Source organism: Rhinatrema bivittatum, chromosome 1 (genome assembly GCF_901001135.1).
Source record: "Rhinatrema bivittatum chromosome 1, aRhiBiv1.1, whole genome shotgun sequence".
Classification (NCBI taxonomy): domain Eukaryota; kingdom Metazoa; phylum Chordata; class Amphibia; order Gymnophiona; family Rhinatrematidae; genus Rhinatrema; species Rhinatrema bivittatum.
Genome location: NC_042615.1, coordinates 224,498,754 through 224,513,975, shown reverse-complemented (window position 1 = coordinate 224,513,975; position 15,222 = coordinate 224,498,754). Strand labels below are relative to the sequence as shown.

At 46.7% G+C, this 15,222-nt stretch overlaps 1 protein-coding gene across 7 annotated transcripts in view; it reads left to right on the top strand.

Annotated features, from left to right (window-relative positions):
• The window catches only part of FAM193A (family with sequence similarity 193 member A), a 391,927-nt gene that overhangs the window by 323,496 nt on the left and 53,209 nt on the right, over window positions 1-15,222 (top strand). For all 7 annotated transcript variants that reach the window (XM_029592130.1, XM_029592147.1, XM_029592139.1 and 4 more), the window contains exon 17: window positions 3,615-3,897. In XM_029592130.1, the coding sequence (XP_029447990.1) occupies window positions 3,615-3,897 (283 nt within the window). The remainder of the gene's footprint in view (window positions 1-3,614; window positions 3,898-15,222) is intronic.

Below are 15,222 nucleotides of genomic sequence, written 5' to 3'. Positions count from 1 at the left end.
TATTTTAGAAGACCTTAAGGAGAAGACAGAATTGGGTAAGCAAGCCAGCAAGAAGAAAACTATAGTAGTCTTAAGTGGAATATAAAAAACTGAAGAAGATAGGAACATATATTGTGGAGAGGGACAGTAACATAGTAAATGAAGGCAGGATAATCAAGATGATCCATCCAGACTTCCAAGTTGAAATTTGTCCACCTTGGCTAAGTATGCATACAGACTCCCTTATGCAATCTAGCATTAACTCCGCCTCCCTAGAAGTCAAGAAGGAAAGCAAATAAAAGAACTAGAAATGGAAGAACTGATAGCTGAGCTCCTGGACTGCATGAAGATGGACAAGTATGCTGGACTCCAAGAGAGGGAAAGACTATTTAAGCCAAGAGGTTTTAACCTTGTTCTTGAGTAACCCCTAGACAATCAGATTTTCAGGAGATCCACGGTGAATATGCATGAAATAAATTTGCATGCACTGCCTCTACTGTATGCAAATCTGTCTCATTAATGTTCATTATGGATATCATGAAATCCTGACTGGGTAAGGGTTACTCAAAAACAGGTTTGAAAACCCCTGGCCAAAGCTAAACATGATACCTAATGTAAAATGTATGACACTATAATCAACAAGGCCATGACACACAAAAAGAATATTATCATAATTTGTATAGCACATGCCAGATGTACAGAATGCTGTATAGAGACATAATAGACAATCCCTATTATAGGAGCTTACACAGGACAAAAAACAAGAGGTTTTGAACTAAGGCAGCAAGGCAGTGACTGAGAAGGATTAAAGTGGATAAAACTGAGGATATTGATTATCATCAGGTATGATGGGGTCATTGGGGGGAGAATTAAATCAGGTTGGTTACAGATAAGTGTAGTCTCAAAAGGTGAACTTATACATTACTTATCTACTTGTTTAAAGCTTCAGAAATCAGGCTGCTGTCCCAGCAACTATATGTATAAGAAGAGCCAGGAAGGATAGAAGGGCAGCCCCACTTCTCCCCAACAGCTGCAAAAGGACTGTTGTATTCTTATCTATTGATGCAACTAAAATAAATTGTATGCAATATTGTACAAAGAAAATTATTATCCAGAACATTTAACCAATAAGAACATAGGACCAGAAGAAAAGAAGGGAGAGAAGGATCCCAGAGGCTAAATATTGGAAATGAAGAAAGGGGTAAATGGGGAAAGCTGCATGGATCAGCAGTTGCTACCAAGAGAAACTTGTTGGATAGACTGGATGGACTATTTGGTCTTTATCTGCCGCCATTACTATGTTATGTATCTGCTCCCAGGAAATAACATATAAAGGGAAAAATTAAATCAGCATGCAGGTGTCACTTGTAGACAAGTACCTCAGAGGATCCAGGGCACCAAAAATTTTGAGAGATCCAAAACAGGCTGAAACACGTTGGACTAACAGAAGCTCTTAAATTTGCATGCTCAAATAAACTTAAAATAACAAGAGACCAAAAACTGCAGCAATTTGAAGAAAACAGAAGGAAAGACAAAATATTTACAGAGAATGCAAAGCAATTTTACAGGGAGTTGAGGAACATAAGAACATGATATGCCATACTGGAGCAGACAGAGGGTCCATCAAGCCCAGTCTCCTGTTTCCAACAGTGGCCAATCCAAGTCACAAGTACCTGGCAGGTACCCAAACATTAAATAGATCTCCAGCTACTATTGCTTATCAATTAATAGTTTATGGAATTTTTCATCTAGGAACTTATTCAAATCTTATTTTAAACCCTGTTACACTAACTGCTGTAACAACATCCTCTGGTGATGAATTCCAGAACTGAGCTATGCACTGAGTGAAAAGAATTTTCTTCAATTTGTTTTAAATGAACTACTTGCTAACTTCATAGAGTGCTCCCTAGGGCGTAAGTACAATTCAAACACCATCTAACAAAGCCAAAACAGAAAAGTCAGAAGAAATTTGAATGAGCACAATAGAAAAGGAGAATGACAACCCAGCATATAGAACAACATGGAGAAGAGGCAAATATCAAAATTATGAGATGGCTGGCAGTAACAAGAAAAGAACTGGAAATCAGATGAAAACAACCCCACATTGGAAGAGCTCTGACTCGGATGGCATGCTCGATGTTTGGCTTAAATATTTAACATCTCTCCACCTAGACACAGCAAACTACAAAAGTCATGTGATTAGACAGTCAAAACTAACACCATAATGGTTAATAATAGAAAATTCTGCCTTTAAAAGGGAAACTTAATTAATGTCCCCAAAAACTTCTGACAAATAATTTGCATATCTATAATATACAGGTTCGCTAGAATAGATGCAGATAAGATATATGATCACATAGACTTTAATAACATCATGGTAATAGAACAGAAGTGCATATGGAGTCAAAGATCAGCATATAATCTATTGACCTTTTGGAATCCTGCCAGGTACTTAAGACCTGCATTGGCCACTGTTGGAAACCGGATACTAGGCTTGATGGACCCTTAGTCTGACCCAATATGGCATTTTCTTATGTTCTTATGACCTTTTGGAATCCTGCCAGGTACTTAAGACCTGCATTGGCCACTGTTGGAAACAGGCTTGATGGACCCTTAGTCTGACCCAATATGGCAGATCTCATATGATCTACAGATAACATCACACCTACTATTTGTAGATGATTTGAAGTTTTACAGCTCCTGTGATTGTCATTTAGCAGAACATCTTTGAATAATGGAGAATGTTTCAGATGACATTTGGGCTTAACAAATATACTAAGACAACCTTCATTAAAGGAAAACTAACCCTTACAAGTATCAAACCTAATTCATTCTCACAGGAAAACCATCGTAACCAAAATTTAAAATATATGAAAATCCTCATGGGGCAACCTCAACAGAGTAAAATATCATATATTGAAGATTTTGGCTTTCTACCTACTTGAAGACACTGGGTCAGTGTATTCTGTTGGTGTTCACTCCCCCCCTTTTTTTTCTTTTTAGTACTTTGAGGATTTTCATATAATAATTTTTTATATTGGTTAGGATGGTTTTCCTGTGAGGATTAGGATTTGATACTCATGAAATGCTGAATAAAAATATTTTTTCATATTTTGGACATTATAACTAAAATATTTTTTGCAACATTTTTTGGATGTCTTCTAGGTGAATGAATATGTGCAGAAGTTCTATAGCACATTCTTAGTAGATTTTTATGGCACCTCTTTTGAAATTTTCTATAAAATTGTTTTATTGCCCACTCTTTTTGTTTCGGTGCATTGCTATGGTGGGATTTAGTTGCACTTATTTTATTTGCAAACTTTGTGAAAGAACATGAATATCCTACCCTAACTAAATTTTGCTCTCATTCTCTTATGTTTGTGTGCTCTGCACAAGCAGTTGCTGCTTTCTCACTGTGGAAGCATTCTCTTTTCATTGGTTTGATTTTTTTAAAGTACTCTAGTGAACTTTTACAGTTAGAGTGCCATAAGAAAGTTCATTTGTTAGTTCCTTGAAGGGCAGATAGATGTAATGTATGTAAAAAAAAAAAAAAATTAAAACTTATGGGCATGCTTTTTAATAGTTACATTTTCCCTTAAGAAATCCATAGTAACATGCCTTTTTTAAAAATTTAGGTGATGTGTTTCACAATATCAGTAAAGAGGACCATAGGCATTCTGCACCAGTAGCACCAAGAAACAGCCCTACAAGTTTAGCAAATCTTCCTTCTCTCTCTCCTGCTGCACTTTCTCCGGCTTCTACACCCCATCTCCCAAATCTTGCAACACCTTCATTCCCTAAAACGGCTGCAACAGCTCCTGGATTTGTGGATCCACATTCAGGACTTTGTCCCAGTACAGCTGCACCCCCGACATCAACCACAGACAGTTCAGTCAGTGCTCCACCAAGTGTCTGCAGGTAAGTTTGCTGTACGTTTGTACTGCGGTTAACATGCACAATAAACAGTTAATAAAAACCATACAATATTAATGCTCCTAACCCTTGAGTGAGATGTGCTGCAATGTCAAGGAGACAGGATGAGATCTAACCAACGCATACTCAGTCCCTGTGCTAATGGAGATCAAGAAAGTCAATATGCTTAGACATCTGAGATCTAGTGCAAACTGTGGCTATTATTTTAAGTCTTAGTTTTTCTAGCTTACACATTGATATTGGTACTTGTATAAGAGTATTTCGTCCATCCAGAAGGAAACTGGTTATGGTAGTTACTGTGCAGAGGAAAGTGTTAAGTTCCATGTATAAAAGCAATGGTTTTCACCATTTCCACTTGTTAAAACTTGATTTCCCTGTACGTACCCAGATCAGTCCAGACAGTGGGTTGAGCCTCCTGTCCAGCAGATGGAGACAGAGAAAAACTGAAAGGGTATCCTATATCAGGACAGAAACTACCCTGCATCCCTTCAGTATTTCTGTCTCCAGTAGATGCAGGCAGCTGAACCTGCGGCTCCCTTCCTTTTCTCAATTTGTTTCTCCCTGTGAGATGTTTCCTTCTTCTTGTTTTTTCCAGGATCAAGCAAGTATTACCTTAATTCTGTATTAAAAAAAAAAAATTAAATAAAGTAATTCAAGACTTCTGTTTTCAGGGAGACAGCTTTGTCTCCCCACTCTTATGGGATCCTAGGGGGGCTTGCCCTTGTTTCTACAGCCTAGGAATCCCTTCCTGGTGACCTGCTTGGGGTGCTGCTGGTGGTCCAGTCACTCCCCCTCTTTGCCTGTGCTGCCCTTTAGTAATTAGCAGGGAAGCTCAATTCCCCTGCAATCGCTAAAGTTTTCACAAAAAAAAAACAAAAAACATATCGGAAGGCAAAGACAAGCGAAATCAGCCCTGCTATTACAGGGAAAGCAGCGCAGCAGGGTTCGTTCGCCTGCTCCCACTGCTCGGGCAGCCCAGCTCAGCTGATTCTCTCTCCTGCGGCGTTTCTTACCTCCCATCATGCCACATTCAAATTGCTGCCTAGCCTGCGGGGATCCTGCGATTCGACTCTCCCGCGATGGGCTGTGCTCTGATTGTTTGCCCGGCAGGGAGGGTCCCTCCGGCGGCGTCGAGATCAGCAGCCCGGGGTCGACCTTTCAAATGCGTGGCTAGGCCATCCCCCTCACAAAAAACCGCGAGGACGGCGGCCATTTTGGGGGCTGGCTTTTCTTGAGACTCCGGACTGCAGGGCTCAGGAGAGCCTGATTTAACCATTTTCTCCACCGGATTTAAGCCCATTCAGAGCCCCAGAGGGGGGTTTTGATCCTACTCCCTCTCCCCCCTTCCCTCTTTAACCAGAAAATCCAGGCCTCGTTTCTCCACGGAATTTGTGCTTTTAATGCACAAATCATATCTGGCTAGCCTGCAGGAAGATGATGACCCCTCTCCAGGTCCCCCGTCCCCCCCCAGCTAAAATCCCTTGGGTGCCTGCTCCGCAGCCGCCTCCTGTGCCCAATGGGCAGGGCTCCGTCAGGGGTCAGGGTGGTGCCGGGAGCCCTGGACCTCCCCCCTCAACCAGCTGCGATCCCTGATCCTGACTGACTTGCTCCCAGGGCCTCCCCTCGAGGGTGACGACCTGTGTGTTCTCCGTTTGTTCCAAAGGGAAGAGCTGGACCCGCTCATTCTTACAGGACAAGCAGGATGGTAGTCCTCACATATGGGTGACAACATCAGGATGGAGCCCAAACACGGAACACTTTTGTCAAAGTTTCTAGAACTTTGACTGGCACCTACTGGGCATGCCCAGCATGGCCCTAACCCTGCATCCAGCAGGGGTCTCCCTTCAGTCTCTCTTTTTCCACGGAGCTTTTGCCAGGCGGATTTAGGAGCTCTCTCTCAAGTTCCTGATGGGAAAAATTTTCTTCAGGAATTTCTTGCAAATTTGCAAAAGTTTATACCCCCTTGTGGTCTCCCTTCTCCGCCGTCGATTGCTGCGTCTGTACGGTAGGTTTTACCCCATTTTTCGGTCGGTTCCCATCGGGGACCTGTATAGGCCTCATAGGCACCAACCATGACTGACCTAAATTTTCTATGGCAACGATGGCAACTGGTTTTTGTCGGTGCCCTGATTGTCCTAGGAAAATGTCTATCACAGACCCTCACCTGGTCTGTGTACTTTGTCTGGGCCCGACACATAACGTAGACTCGTGTACCAATTGTGCCCAAATGACCCCGAAGGGCCGCTGGGCGCGTCTGGAGAAAATGGTGCTCTTGTTCCACAAGAAGCAGCGCCCGCCATCTCAGACTTCATCGGCGCCATCACCAGCTAAGCCACGCCATCGATCCGATACCGATGACTCTGTCGGTGTCGGAAGTCTTCGGCGTCCCCGTCCTCAGTGCCAGACACAGGTAAGGCCGAGCACCAAGAGAAGCATAGGCATCGGAAATCTATGCCATCTGCATCGGAGACACCAGTGGCTTCAACATCTGGAATCGAGCCACCAAGGAAGAAGGCCCGGGCTGAGGAGCCTCAAACCTCCTCTAAGCCGGATGCACCGAGGTGTTCTCTGCCTTCCGTAGGCGCGGCAGCCGAAACTCCACTTGGATAGGTGGACCCTCCGGCGATACCCGCCATGCCTCCTACTCCAGACTTGGGGTTCAGTGCTCCAGTGTTACGTGAGGAATTGCACCGGATGGAGCAAGAGGCGGTGGTACAAGCCATCCAGAGCCTTCCAAGGCCATCGACACCGGTTCCCGTGCCAGCTCCGGAACCGTTGCCACCGGTGCTTGTTCTTCTCCTCTACAAACTGGACGTCCTCATTGCCCTGCCGGTGGCACCAGGGAAAACACTGATTCTGCTTGGTCCTTCGCCCATTCCTCTCTCCTCGGATGAGGAGGGTTTATCAGTGCCGGAGCCTGTTCCGGGGCCTTCTGGAGCGAGTGCACCGAGGCGCCCATTGAGGTCACCGATGTCGTCATCGCCCTTTCGTCCTTCACCGATGCCGGACCCGAACTTGCCGATGCCGGGCCCGAGGCCATCGATGCCGGCAACAATACCCTCGGTGCCAAAGCCTCTTCTAGCTGGGTAAGGTCCTTTTTTACCTTCTGGACCACCACTGGATGCTGGAGATCAGCCTTATAATTCATGGACTGATGACACCTCCAATTCCCAGGAGTCTGTCGATATCCCATTGGAGCCCTCTCCAACTGAAGAGAGGTGCAAGTCTCCACTGGAGGACCTCTCCTTTATTAATTTCATTAAGGAGATGTCTGAGACTATTCCATTCACGCTTCAAACTGAAGAAAACTCCAGGCACAAAATGCTGGAGGTGCTTCAATTTCTGGATCCACCGAAAGAAATAACATCCAACCCGGTGCATGATGTTCTGCTGGATCTTCTGCAGCGCAACTGGGAACATCCAGGTACGGTCCCTCCGGTTAACCGTAAGACAGATGCGACTTATTTGGTACAGCCAGCTCCTGGTTTCCAGAAAATGCAGTTGGCGATTAATTCAGTGGTGGTAGAGTCTGCCCAGAAGAGGGCCAGACATCCAAGATCTCATTCATCGGCACCTTCCGGGAAGGAGCAAAAGTTCCTGGATGCTTTTGGGCGTAGGGTTTTTCATGGCTCCATGCTCATCTCTCGTATTGCGGCATATTAGTTGTATATGACCCAATACAATTGAAATCTGTTCAAGCAGTTACAGGAATTTGGGGACGCTCTCCCGAATCAGTTTCAAGATCAACTGAATTCCATTGTCAAAAAAGGCTTCGATGCAGGTAAGCATGAAGTCAGGTCAGCTTAAGACGTTTTTGATACGGCGTCCAGGTTGTTAGCAGCTGGAATAAGTGCGAGACAGTGGGCTTGGCTGAAATTCTCGGATTTACGCTCAGAAGTTCTAGACTGCTTAGCGGACCTCCCCTGTACAGGGGATAATCTGTTTGGAGAGAAGATCCAAGAAACTGTCGCACAACTTAAGGATCATAATGAAACGCTGCGACAGCTCTCCACTGTACATGCTGATTTCTATACCTTTTCTAAACGGCCATTCAGGAGAGACTTGAAGAGACCTGCTTACAAAGCCCGCAGATACTATCCTCCACCTGCGCGGTCTCGTCCATCCAGACCTTTCCAGAAGCCTCCACCACGACAACCCAGGTCTCAGAAGCCACAGCCACCTGCGCAACCTGGTCCTGCCTCGGGGTTTTGACTCCCCGCTAGAGAATGATTGTCATCTTCCCCCAATGCCATCTCTGCCGCTCGGCGGCCGGCTCTGCCACTTCACCACCATGTGGCTAAAGGTCACCACAGACCGGTGGGTCCAGTCGGTCGTAGCTCAAGGTTACCATCTAAACTTCCTCTCCATACCGTCGGACTCTCCACCTCGGCCAGGGTGGACTTCCTCCGACCACTCTCATCTCCTGCAAGGGGAGATAGCTTCCCTTCTGCAAGCCAATGCCATAGAGCCAGTTCCTCCTTTGCAAAGGGGATAGGGCTTCTACTCCCGATACTTCTTAATACAAAAATAGACAGGAGGCATTCGCCCCATATTAGACCTTCATGCCCTAAACAAACATCTTCGAAAGGAGAAGTTCAGGATGGTAACCTTGGGCTCTCTACTCCCATTGCTCCAACAGGAGGGTTGGCTTTTCTCTCTAGATCTAAAGGACGTGTACATGCACATAGCAATTACCCTGTTTCACTTAAACGTACCTTCAGTTCCATAAGGATGCAGGGGATGTCTCTATTTCGACACAACCCCTAGTAGTGCGCTTTATGAAGGGCTTATTTCACCTCAAGCCCCCCCCCCCTCTTCGTCCCCCGGCCCCTGCTTGGGACCTTAATGGGTTTTAGTATGACTCATGAAACCTCCGTTTGAGCCTCTGCACTCCGGCGAGTTACGATATCTCACTTGGAAAGTGCTTTTCCTTCTAGCTTTGACATCTGCCCGCAGGATCAGTGAGCTTCATGCGCTGGTAACATACCCCTCATACACAAAATTCCTTCATGATCGGGTGGTCCTCCGCACTCATCCTAAATTTCTACCAAAAATAGTCTCTGAGTTTCATTTAAATCAGTCCATTGTTTTACCGACTTTCTTTCCAGCACCACACTCACATCCAGGTGAGCGGGCTCTGCATTCCTTAGACTGCAAGCGTGCGTTAGCCTTTTATTTGGAACGCACTGCAGGCCATAGGAAGTCTACCCAGTTATTTGTCTCTTTTGATAAGATTAAACTGGGGATCCTGGTGGGCAAGCAGACGCTGTCCTCCTGGCTGGCGGACTGTATTTCTTTCTGCTACCAGCAAGCAGGCCTTCCGCTTCAGGGACGCGTTAAAGCACACTCCATTAGAGCATTGGCAACATCGGTAGCACACCTTCGTTCTGTACCTCTTGCTGACAACTGCAGGGCTGCTACATGGAGTTCTGTCCATACCTTCGCAGCTCATTATTGTCTGGACAAGTCTGGCAGACAAGATTCTATCTTTGGCCAGTCTGTTCTGCGTAATTTATTCTCAGCTTAATACCCAACTTCCTTCAATAGCCCACTGGGAATTTCAGGCTGCGCATTCTCCAGAATCGCCCCTGTTGTTGTGCCTGTTGCACGTCTTTGGGTGCTTTTGGTACATATGCGGGCATCCTCAGCTCGTTATTCACCCATATGTGAGGACTACCATCCTGCTTGTCCTGTGAGAAAGCAGATGTGCTTACCTGTAACAGGTGTTCTCACAGGACAGCAGGATGTTAGTCCTCACGAAACCCTCCTGCCACCCCGCGGAGTGGTTACGCTTGCGATATTTTATTTTTTTGCACGTTTTTTTTTTTTACTATACATGAGACTGAAGGGAGACCCCTGCTGGATGCAGGGTTACTGCCATGCTGGGCATGCCCAGTAGGTGCCAGTCAAAGTTCTAGAAACTTTGACAAAAGTGTTCCATGATTGGGCTCCATCCTGATGATGTCACCCATATGTGAGGACTAACATCCTGCTGTCCTGTGAGAACACCTGTTATTTATTTATTTATTTAAAGAATTTATATACCGGGGTTCCTGTATAGTATACATATCACCCCGGTTTACAAGGAACCAAAACTATCGCTAAGGAACCGTAACTATCGCTTCATTTAGCGGTTTACATTGAACATTTAGCGGTTTACATTGAAGATTTAGCGGTTTACATTGAACATAGTTAATTTGAGAAAACATAATAAAACATAAATAAACATAAATAAACATAAAATAGTTAATTTGAGAAAAAGTATATAATATGGTTAACCAGTTAATAACTAAAAGGCAGGTTAATAAGTACATAAGTAAGTAAATAACATTGAACTTGATAGAATCTGATAACAGGATAAAATATAGTGTTGCATATGCTTAAGTACAGTTTCGTGTTAATTTCTTCAGAGAGATATAAGCTGGGGAAGATACGGAGGATATGAAATGCCTTTTTTCTTGCTCATTAGTTCTATGGGAAAGCTTGTTCGAACAACCAAGTCTTAAGTTTCTTTACAGGTAAGCAACTCTGCTTTCCCTTTATTTTGGATGAGCTGGGTATTGAAGTGCCACCGGAGGATTCTGCTATGCCCTCTTTACCAGCTAACGTGGACCCCGTCCTTGTGGACTTAGGGCTCCTCCACGTACGTTCCCGTTTCACCCTATGCACAGGCAGCTGCTCTTCCGGGAATGGGAGTCTCCCGAGGCGGGACTCCGCGTGGGTAGGGCAGTGGACAAGCTCTATCCCCTCCCTGATCAATGCCTAGAGATGCTTAAAGTTCCCAAGGTGGACGCTTCCGTCTCCGCAATCACCAAACACACCACCATCCCAGTGGTAGGGGCGACGGCACTGAAAGATATTCAAGACCGCAAACTCAAGCTTTATCTCAAATGCAACTGAAGTCTTGGCATTAGGGGTCCGGGCAACAATCTGCAGCAGTCTCATGCAGCGGGCAAGCCTTAGGTGGGTTCAACAATTGCTCAGCACCCAGGATCTCCCGTCTGCAGATGCGGAGCAGGCAGAACGACTGGAGGCAGCAGTGGCAAATGGGGCTGATGCCGTATACAATTTTCTCCGAGTGCAGGCCAGGGCTATGGATTCAGCGGTGTCGGCCAGGCATCTCCTCTGGTTGCGCAATTGGTCTGCAGATTCCTCCTCTAAGTCACAGTTGGGCACTCTTCCCTTCAAGGGCAAGTTGCTTTTTGGTGAGGACCTTGAACAGCTTATCAAATCCTTACGCGAGAACAAGGTTCATCAGCTGCCGGAGGACTGCCCGAAACAGTCTAAGTCCTTTTTTCCTTCACGTTCTCATTCTAGAGGCCAGCGCCGATTTAATAGCAGAGCACAGGGATCCTTTCCAAGGGGTACCTCCTCCAGATCCCAGTCCTGGTCTCATTCCTTTTATGACTGACGTCCCTTCCAGGAGGGAAACCCGCAACACTTGGCCGCTAAGTCCTCTTCCCAATGAAATACGGCCGACCCATTCCTCTGTTCCTGACTTAGGTGGACGTCTGTCCCTGTTTCTCGAGGAATGGGTCAAAATCACGTTGGACCAGTGGGTCCTCGAGGTGATAGAGAGAGGTTACGCTTTAGAATTTGCTCGAGATCTCCCAGACCTCCATATAATCTCTCCCTGCGGAAAGCGGTAGCGTCCAGCGGTCTGCCAGACTCTTGTCAGGCTACAAGAGCTTGGAGCCATAGTCTCTGTCCTGGTGGAGGAAGAAGGATCTGGCCAGTATTCCATTTACTTTGTCGTGCCCAAAAAGGACAGTGCCTTCCGTCCAATCTTGGATCTCAAGAGAGTCAACCAGGCCCTCAAGGTTCCCCATTTTCGAATGGAGACCCTGAGGGCGGTGATAGTGGCGGTTCGCTCAGGTGAATATCTGGCCTCGCTCGACTTGACGGAGGCTTACCTGCACATACCGATACGCCACGACCATCAGAAGTATCTTCGGTTCAACATTCTGGGGCAACACTTCCAGTTCCCGGTGCTCCTTTTCGGCCGCGCCACGCACTTTTACCAAGGTCATGGTGGTGGTGGCGGCTGCTGTCCACCAGGACGGAGTCCTAGTCCATCCTTACCTGGACAATTGGCTCATTTGGGCCAAGTCTGAGACTCTGCAGGTTGGCGGTCAACAGGGTCTTGGCTTTCCTAACCTCCCTTGGGTGGATAGTCAACTTTTCCAAGAGCAATCTCCAGCCCTCCCAGGTCCTGGAATTCCTGGGAGCACGCTTCGACACCTGGGTTGGCAAGGTGTTCCTGCCAGATGCTCGGGCACTCAAACTTATGGATCAAGTGCGCAATTTTCCCTCTCTCTCGCTACCCATGGCCTGGGATTAGCTTCAGGTCCTGGGGTCCATGGCCTCCACTATCAATCTGGTTCCTTGGGCTTTTGCGCATATGCGTCCATTACAGAAAGCTTTGCTGTCCCGCTGGAAACCGGTGTCAGAACAGTTTTGCACATCCCTACCGCTCTCCGACTCTACCATCACAGACATGCAATGGTGCTCTCGCTCGCTCACCTCCTGAAGGGGATGCCTCTACAGACTCCTCAGTGGATCATTGTTACGAAGGACACCAGCCTCTCAGGCTGGGGAGCAGTGTGTCAAACTCAGTCTACGCAGGGATTCTGGTGCCCAGTTCAATCCTGCTGGCACATCAATTGCCTGGAGGCCCGAGTGGTCTGTCTGGTACTCAAGGTCTTCCTTCCTCTGATCCGTCACAAGACGGTGCGAGTGCTCTCGGACAATGCCACCACGGTAGCCTATATCAATCGGCAGGGGGGCACCAGAAGTCGCCTGGTGGCTCTGGAAGCCAGCAAGCTGTTCGCCTGGGCAGAGCGTCACCTGGATCGCTTGGCAGCTTCCCACATTGCGGGGAAGGAGAATGTTCAAGCCGATTTCCTCAGTCGTCAGCGTCTAAATCCTGGAGAGTGGGAGTTGTCCGAAGCGATGGATCTGATCGTACGCAGGTGGGGTCCCCCCCCACTTAGACCTGATGGCTACCCTGAACAATGCAAAAGCTTCCAGGTTCTTCAGCCGCAGAAGGGAGCACTGCTCGGAAGGAGTGGATGCCATGGTTCTTCCCTGGCCTCACGGCGTTCTCCTATATGTGTTCCCTCCTTGGCCTCTGGTGGGAAAATTTCTCAGAAGAATAGAACTTCATCGGGGACCCGTCATTCTCGTGACGTCCGAGTGGCCCCGCAGACCGTGGTACGAGGATCTGGTGAACCTCGCGACGGGCGGTCCTCTTTGCCTCGGCTATCTGCCACAACTTCTCCGAAAGGGTCCAGTATTTTTCGATCAAGCGGATCGCTTTTGTCTAGCAGCCTGGCTTTTGAACGGTGGCAACTAAGAAAGAAGGGATATAAAGATGAAGTTATATCCACCCTGTTGCGAGCCCATAAGCCTTCTACCTCTCTCGCTTATGTTCAGGTTTGGAGAGTTTTTGAGACCGTGTGTGCTGAGTCCGAAGTGTCGGCACGCAAGGCTCCGGTCTCCCAAGTCCTCTCTTTTCTCCAGAATGGCCTTTCCAAGGGTCTGTCTTTCAACTCCTTACGGGTACGGGTCTCCGCTCTCGGGTCCCTCTTAGGTAGTATCGATGGTTATGCTGTGGCGGCTCATCCGGATGTCGTTTGATTCCACAAGGGAGCCAAGCATTTGAATCTGCCGGTCTGGCCTACTTGCCCCTCATGGAGCCTTAACTTGGTGCTTCGAGTCCTTTGCGAGGCACCCCTTTGAACTCCTTCGGTGAACCACGCTTAAGGATCTAACTCTTAAGACAATTTTTCTCGTGTCTGCTCCACCAGGAGGGTGTCAGAGCTCCAAGAGTTGTCTTGTAGGGAGCCCTTTCTCCGTTTTTCTAATTCAGGGGTCTCCCTTAAGACGGTACCATCATTCTTGCCGAAGGTTGTGTCTTCCTTTCATGTTAATCGGTGGAACTTCCAGCTTTTTCTTCTGAGGACATCGCGAACACGCCTGGTGGTGACATGCGGCACCTTGATGTAAAACGATGCTGCTGCGCTACTTACAGGTTAAACGAGTTTCGGGTCTCTGATCATCTCTTTGTCTTATGGAGTTTGCCCAAATAGAGGAAACAAGGCTTCTAAGGCTGCAATTGCTCACTGGCTGAAGGAGGTGATTGCGTTGGCATATATCTGTCGAGGCCGGACAGTTCTGGAGGGCTTAAAGGCCCACTCTTTGTGTTCACAGGCTACTTCTTGGGTGGAGAGTCAGTCGGTCTCTCTGCAGAAAATCTGCAGAGCAGCTACTTGGAAGTCTCTGCATACTTTTGCTTGTCATTATCGCCTCGATGTGCAGGCGCCAGTTTTTGGCTCCTTTGGAAGGCAGGTGCTTTGAGCGGGACTGTCTCGGTCCCACCTTGTTTAAGGAAGCTTTGGTACATCCCACTGTCTGGACTGATCCGGGTACATATAGGGAAAGGAAAATTGGTTCTTACCTGCTAAGTTTTGTTCCTGTAGTACCATGGATCAGTCCAGACTCCCTCCCAGGTACTGTCTACTTCATCCGCTCGAAGATCTTTTCACTTGTTTCTTTACAGTTTCTTGGAGCTCTCTGCTTCCTCTCAGAACTTTAAGGCACCGGAAGCACTAGATGAACATGGATATATATATAACAGCGGTTCTTTACAGAGTTTGTTGCTTGCTTGATCTTATGCTGGTTATCTTTATATTTATCTGCTTTGATAATGTTTATACTGAAGGGATGCAGGGTGGGCTCTGTCCTGATATAGGATACCCTTTCAGTTTTCCTCTGTCCATCTGCTGGACAGGAGGCTCAACCCACTGTCTGGACTGATCCATGGTACTACAGGAACGAAAATTAGCAGGTAAGAACCAATTTTCCTATATTAATTTTCTTCATTTTTTTCTTTTTTTTTTTTGCCTCATAAATCTGTTACTCCTTCATTTCTCTTCTGTTTGCAGTTCAATCTATTCTTCAAAGATATCTGATAAGTTATAAGACCTGTTAATGTAGCTTTTACAACTCTGAAGGGAAGGACCTTGTTTGAAATCCAGCCTACATAATCACTTCAAAAAGGAGGCAGATCAAACCTTGTCCGAGATCAGGGATACCTGCCTTATCCTGAAACCTCTCCTGGTTACCTTTCTTATCTACCTGGTTTTACAAGAAGAGATTTTGGAAAGGTTGCTGTTTCCTCAAGAGTTTCTTGAAGGGTTCTATGCCCTGTATAGACACTCGGAACCAGAGCTGTTTTTGTCTGGATCCAGAAACTACCCAGTACCCTTGTCTGACAGATATAGAAATGTCAGCCTTTATATCTGCTAG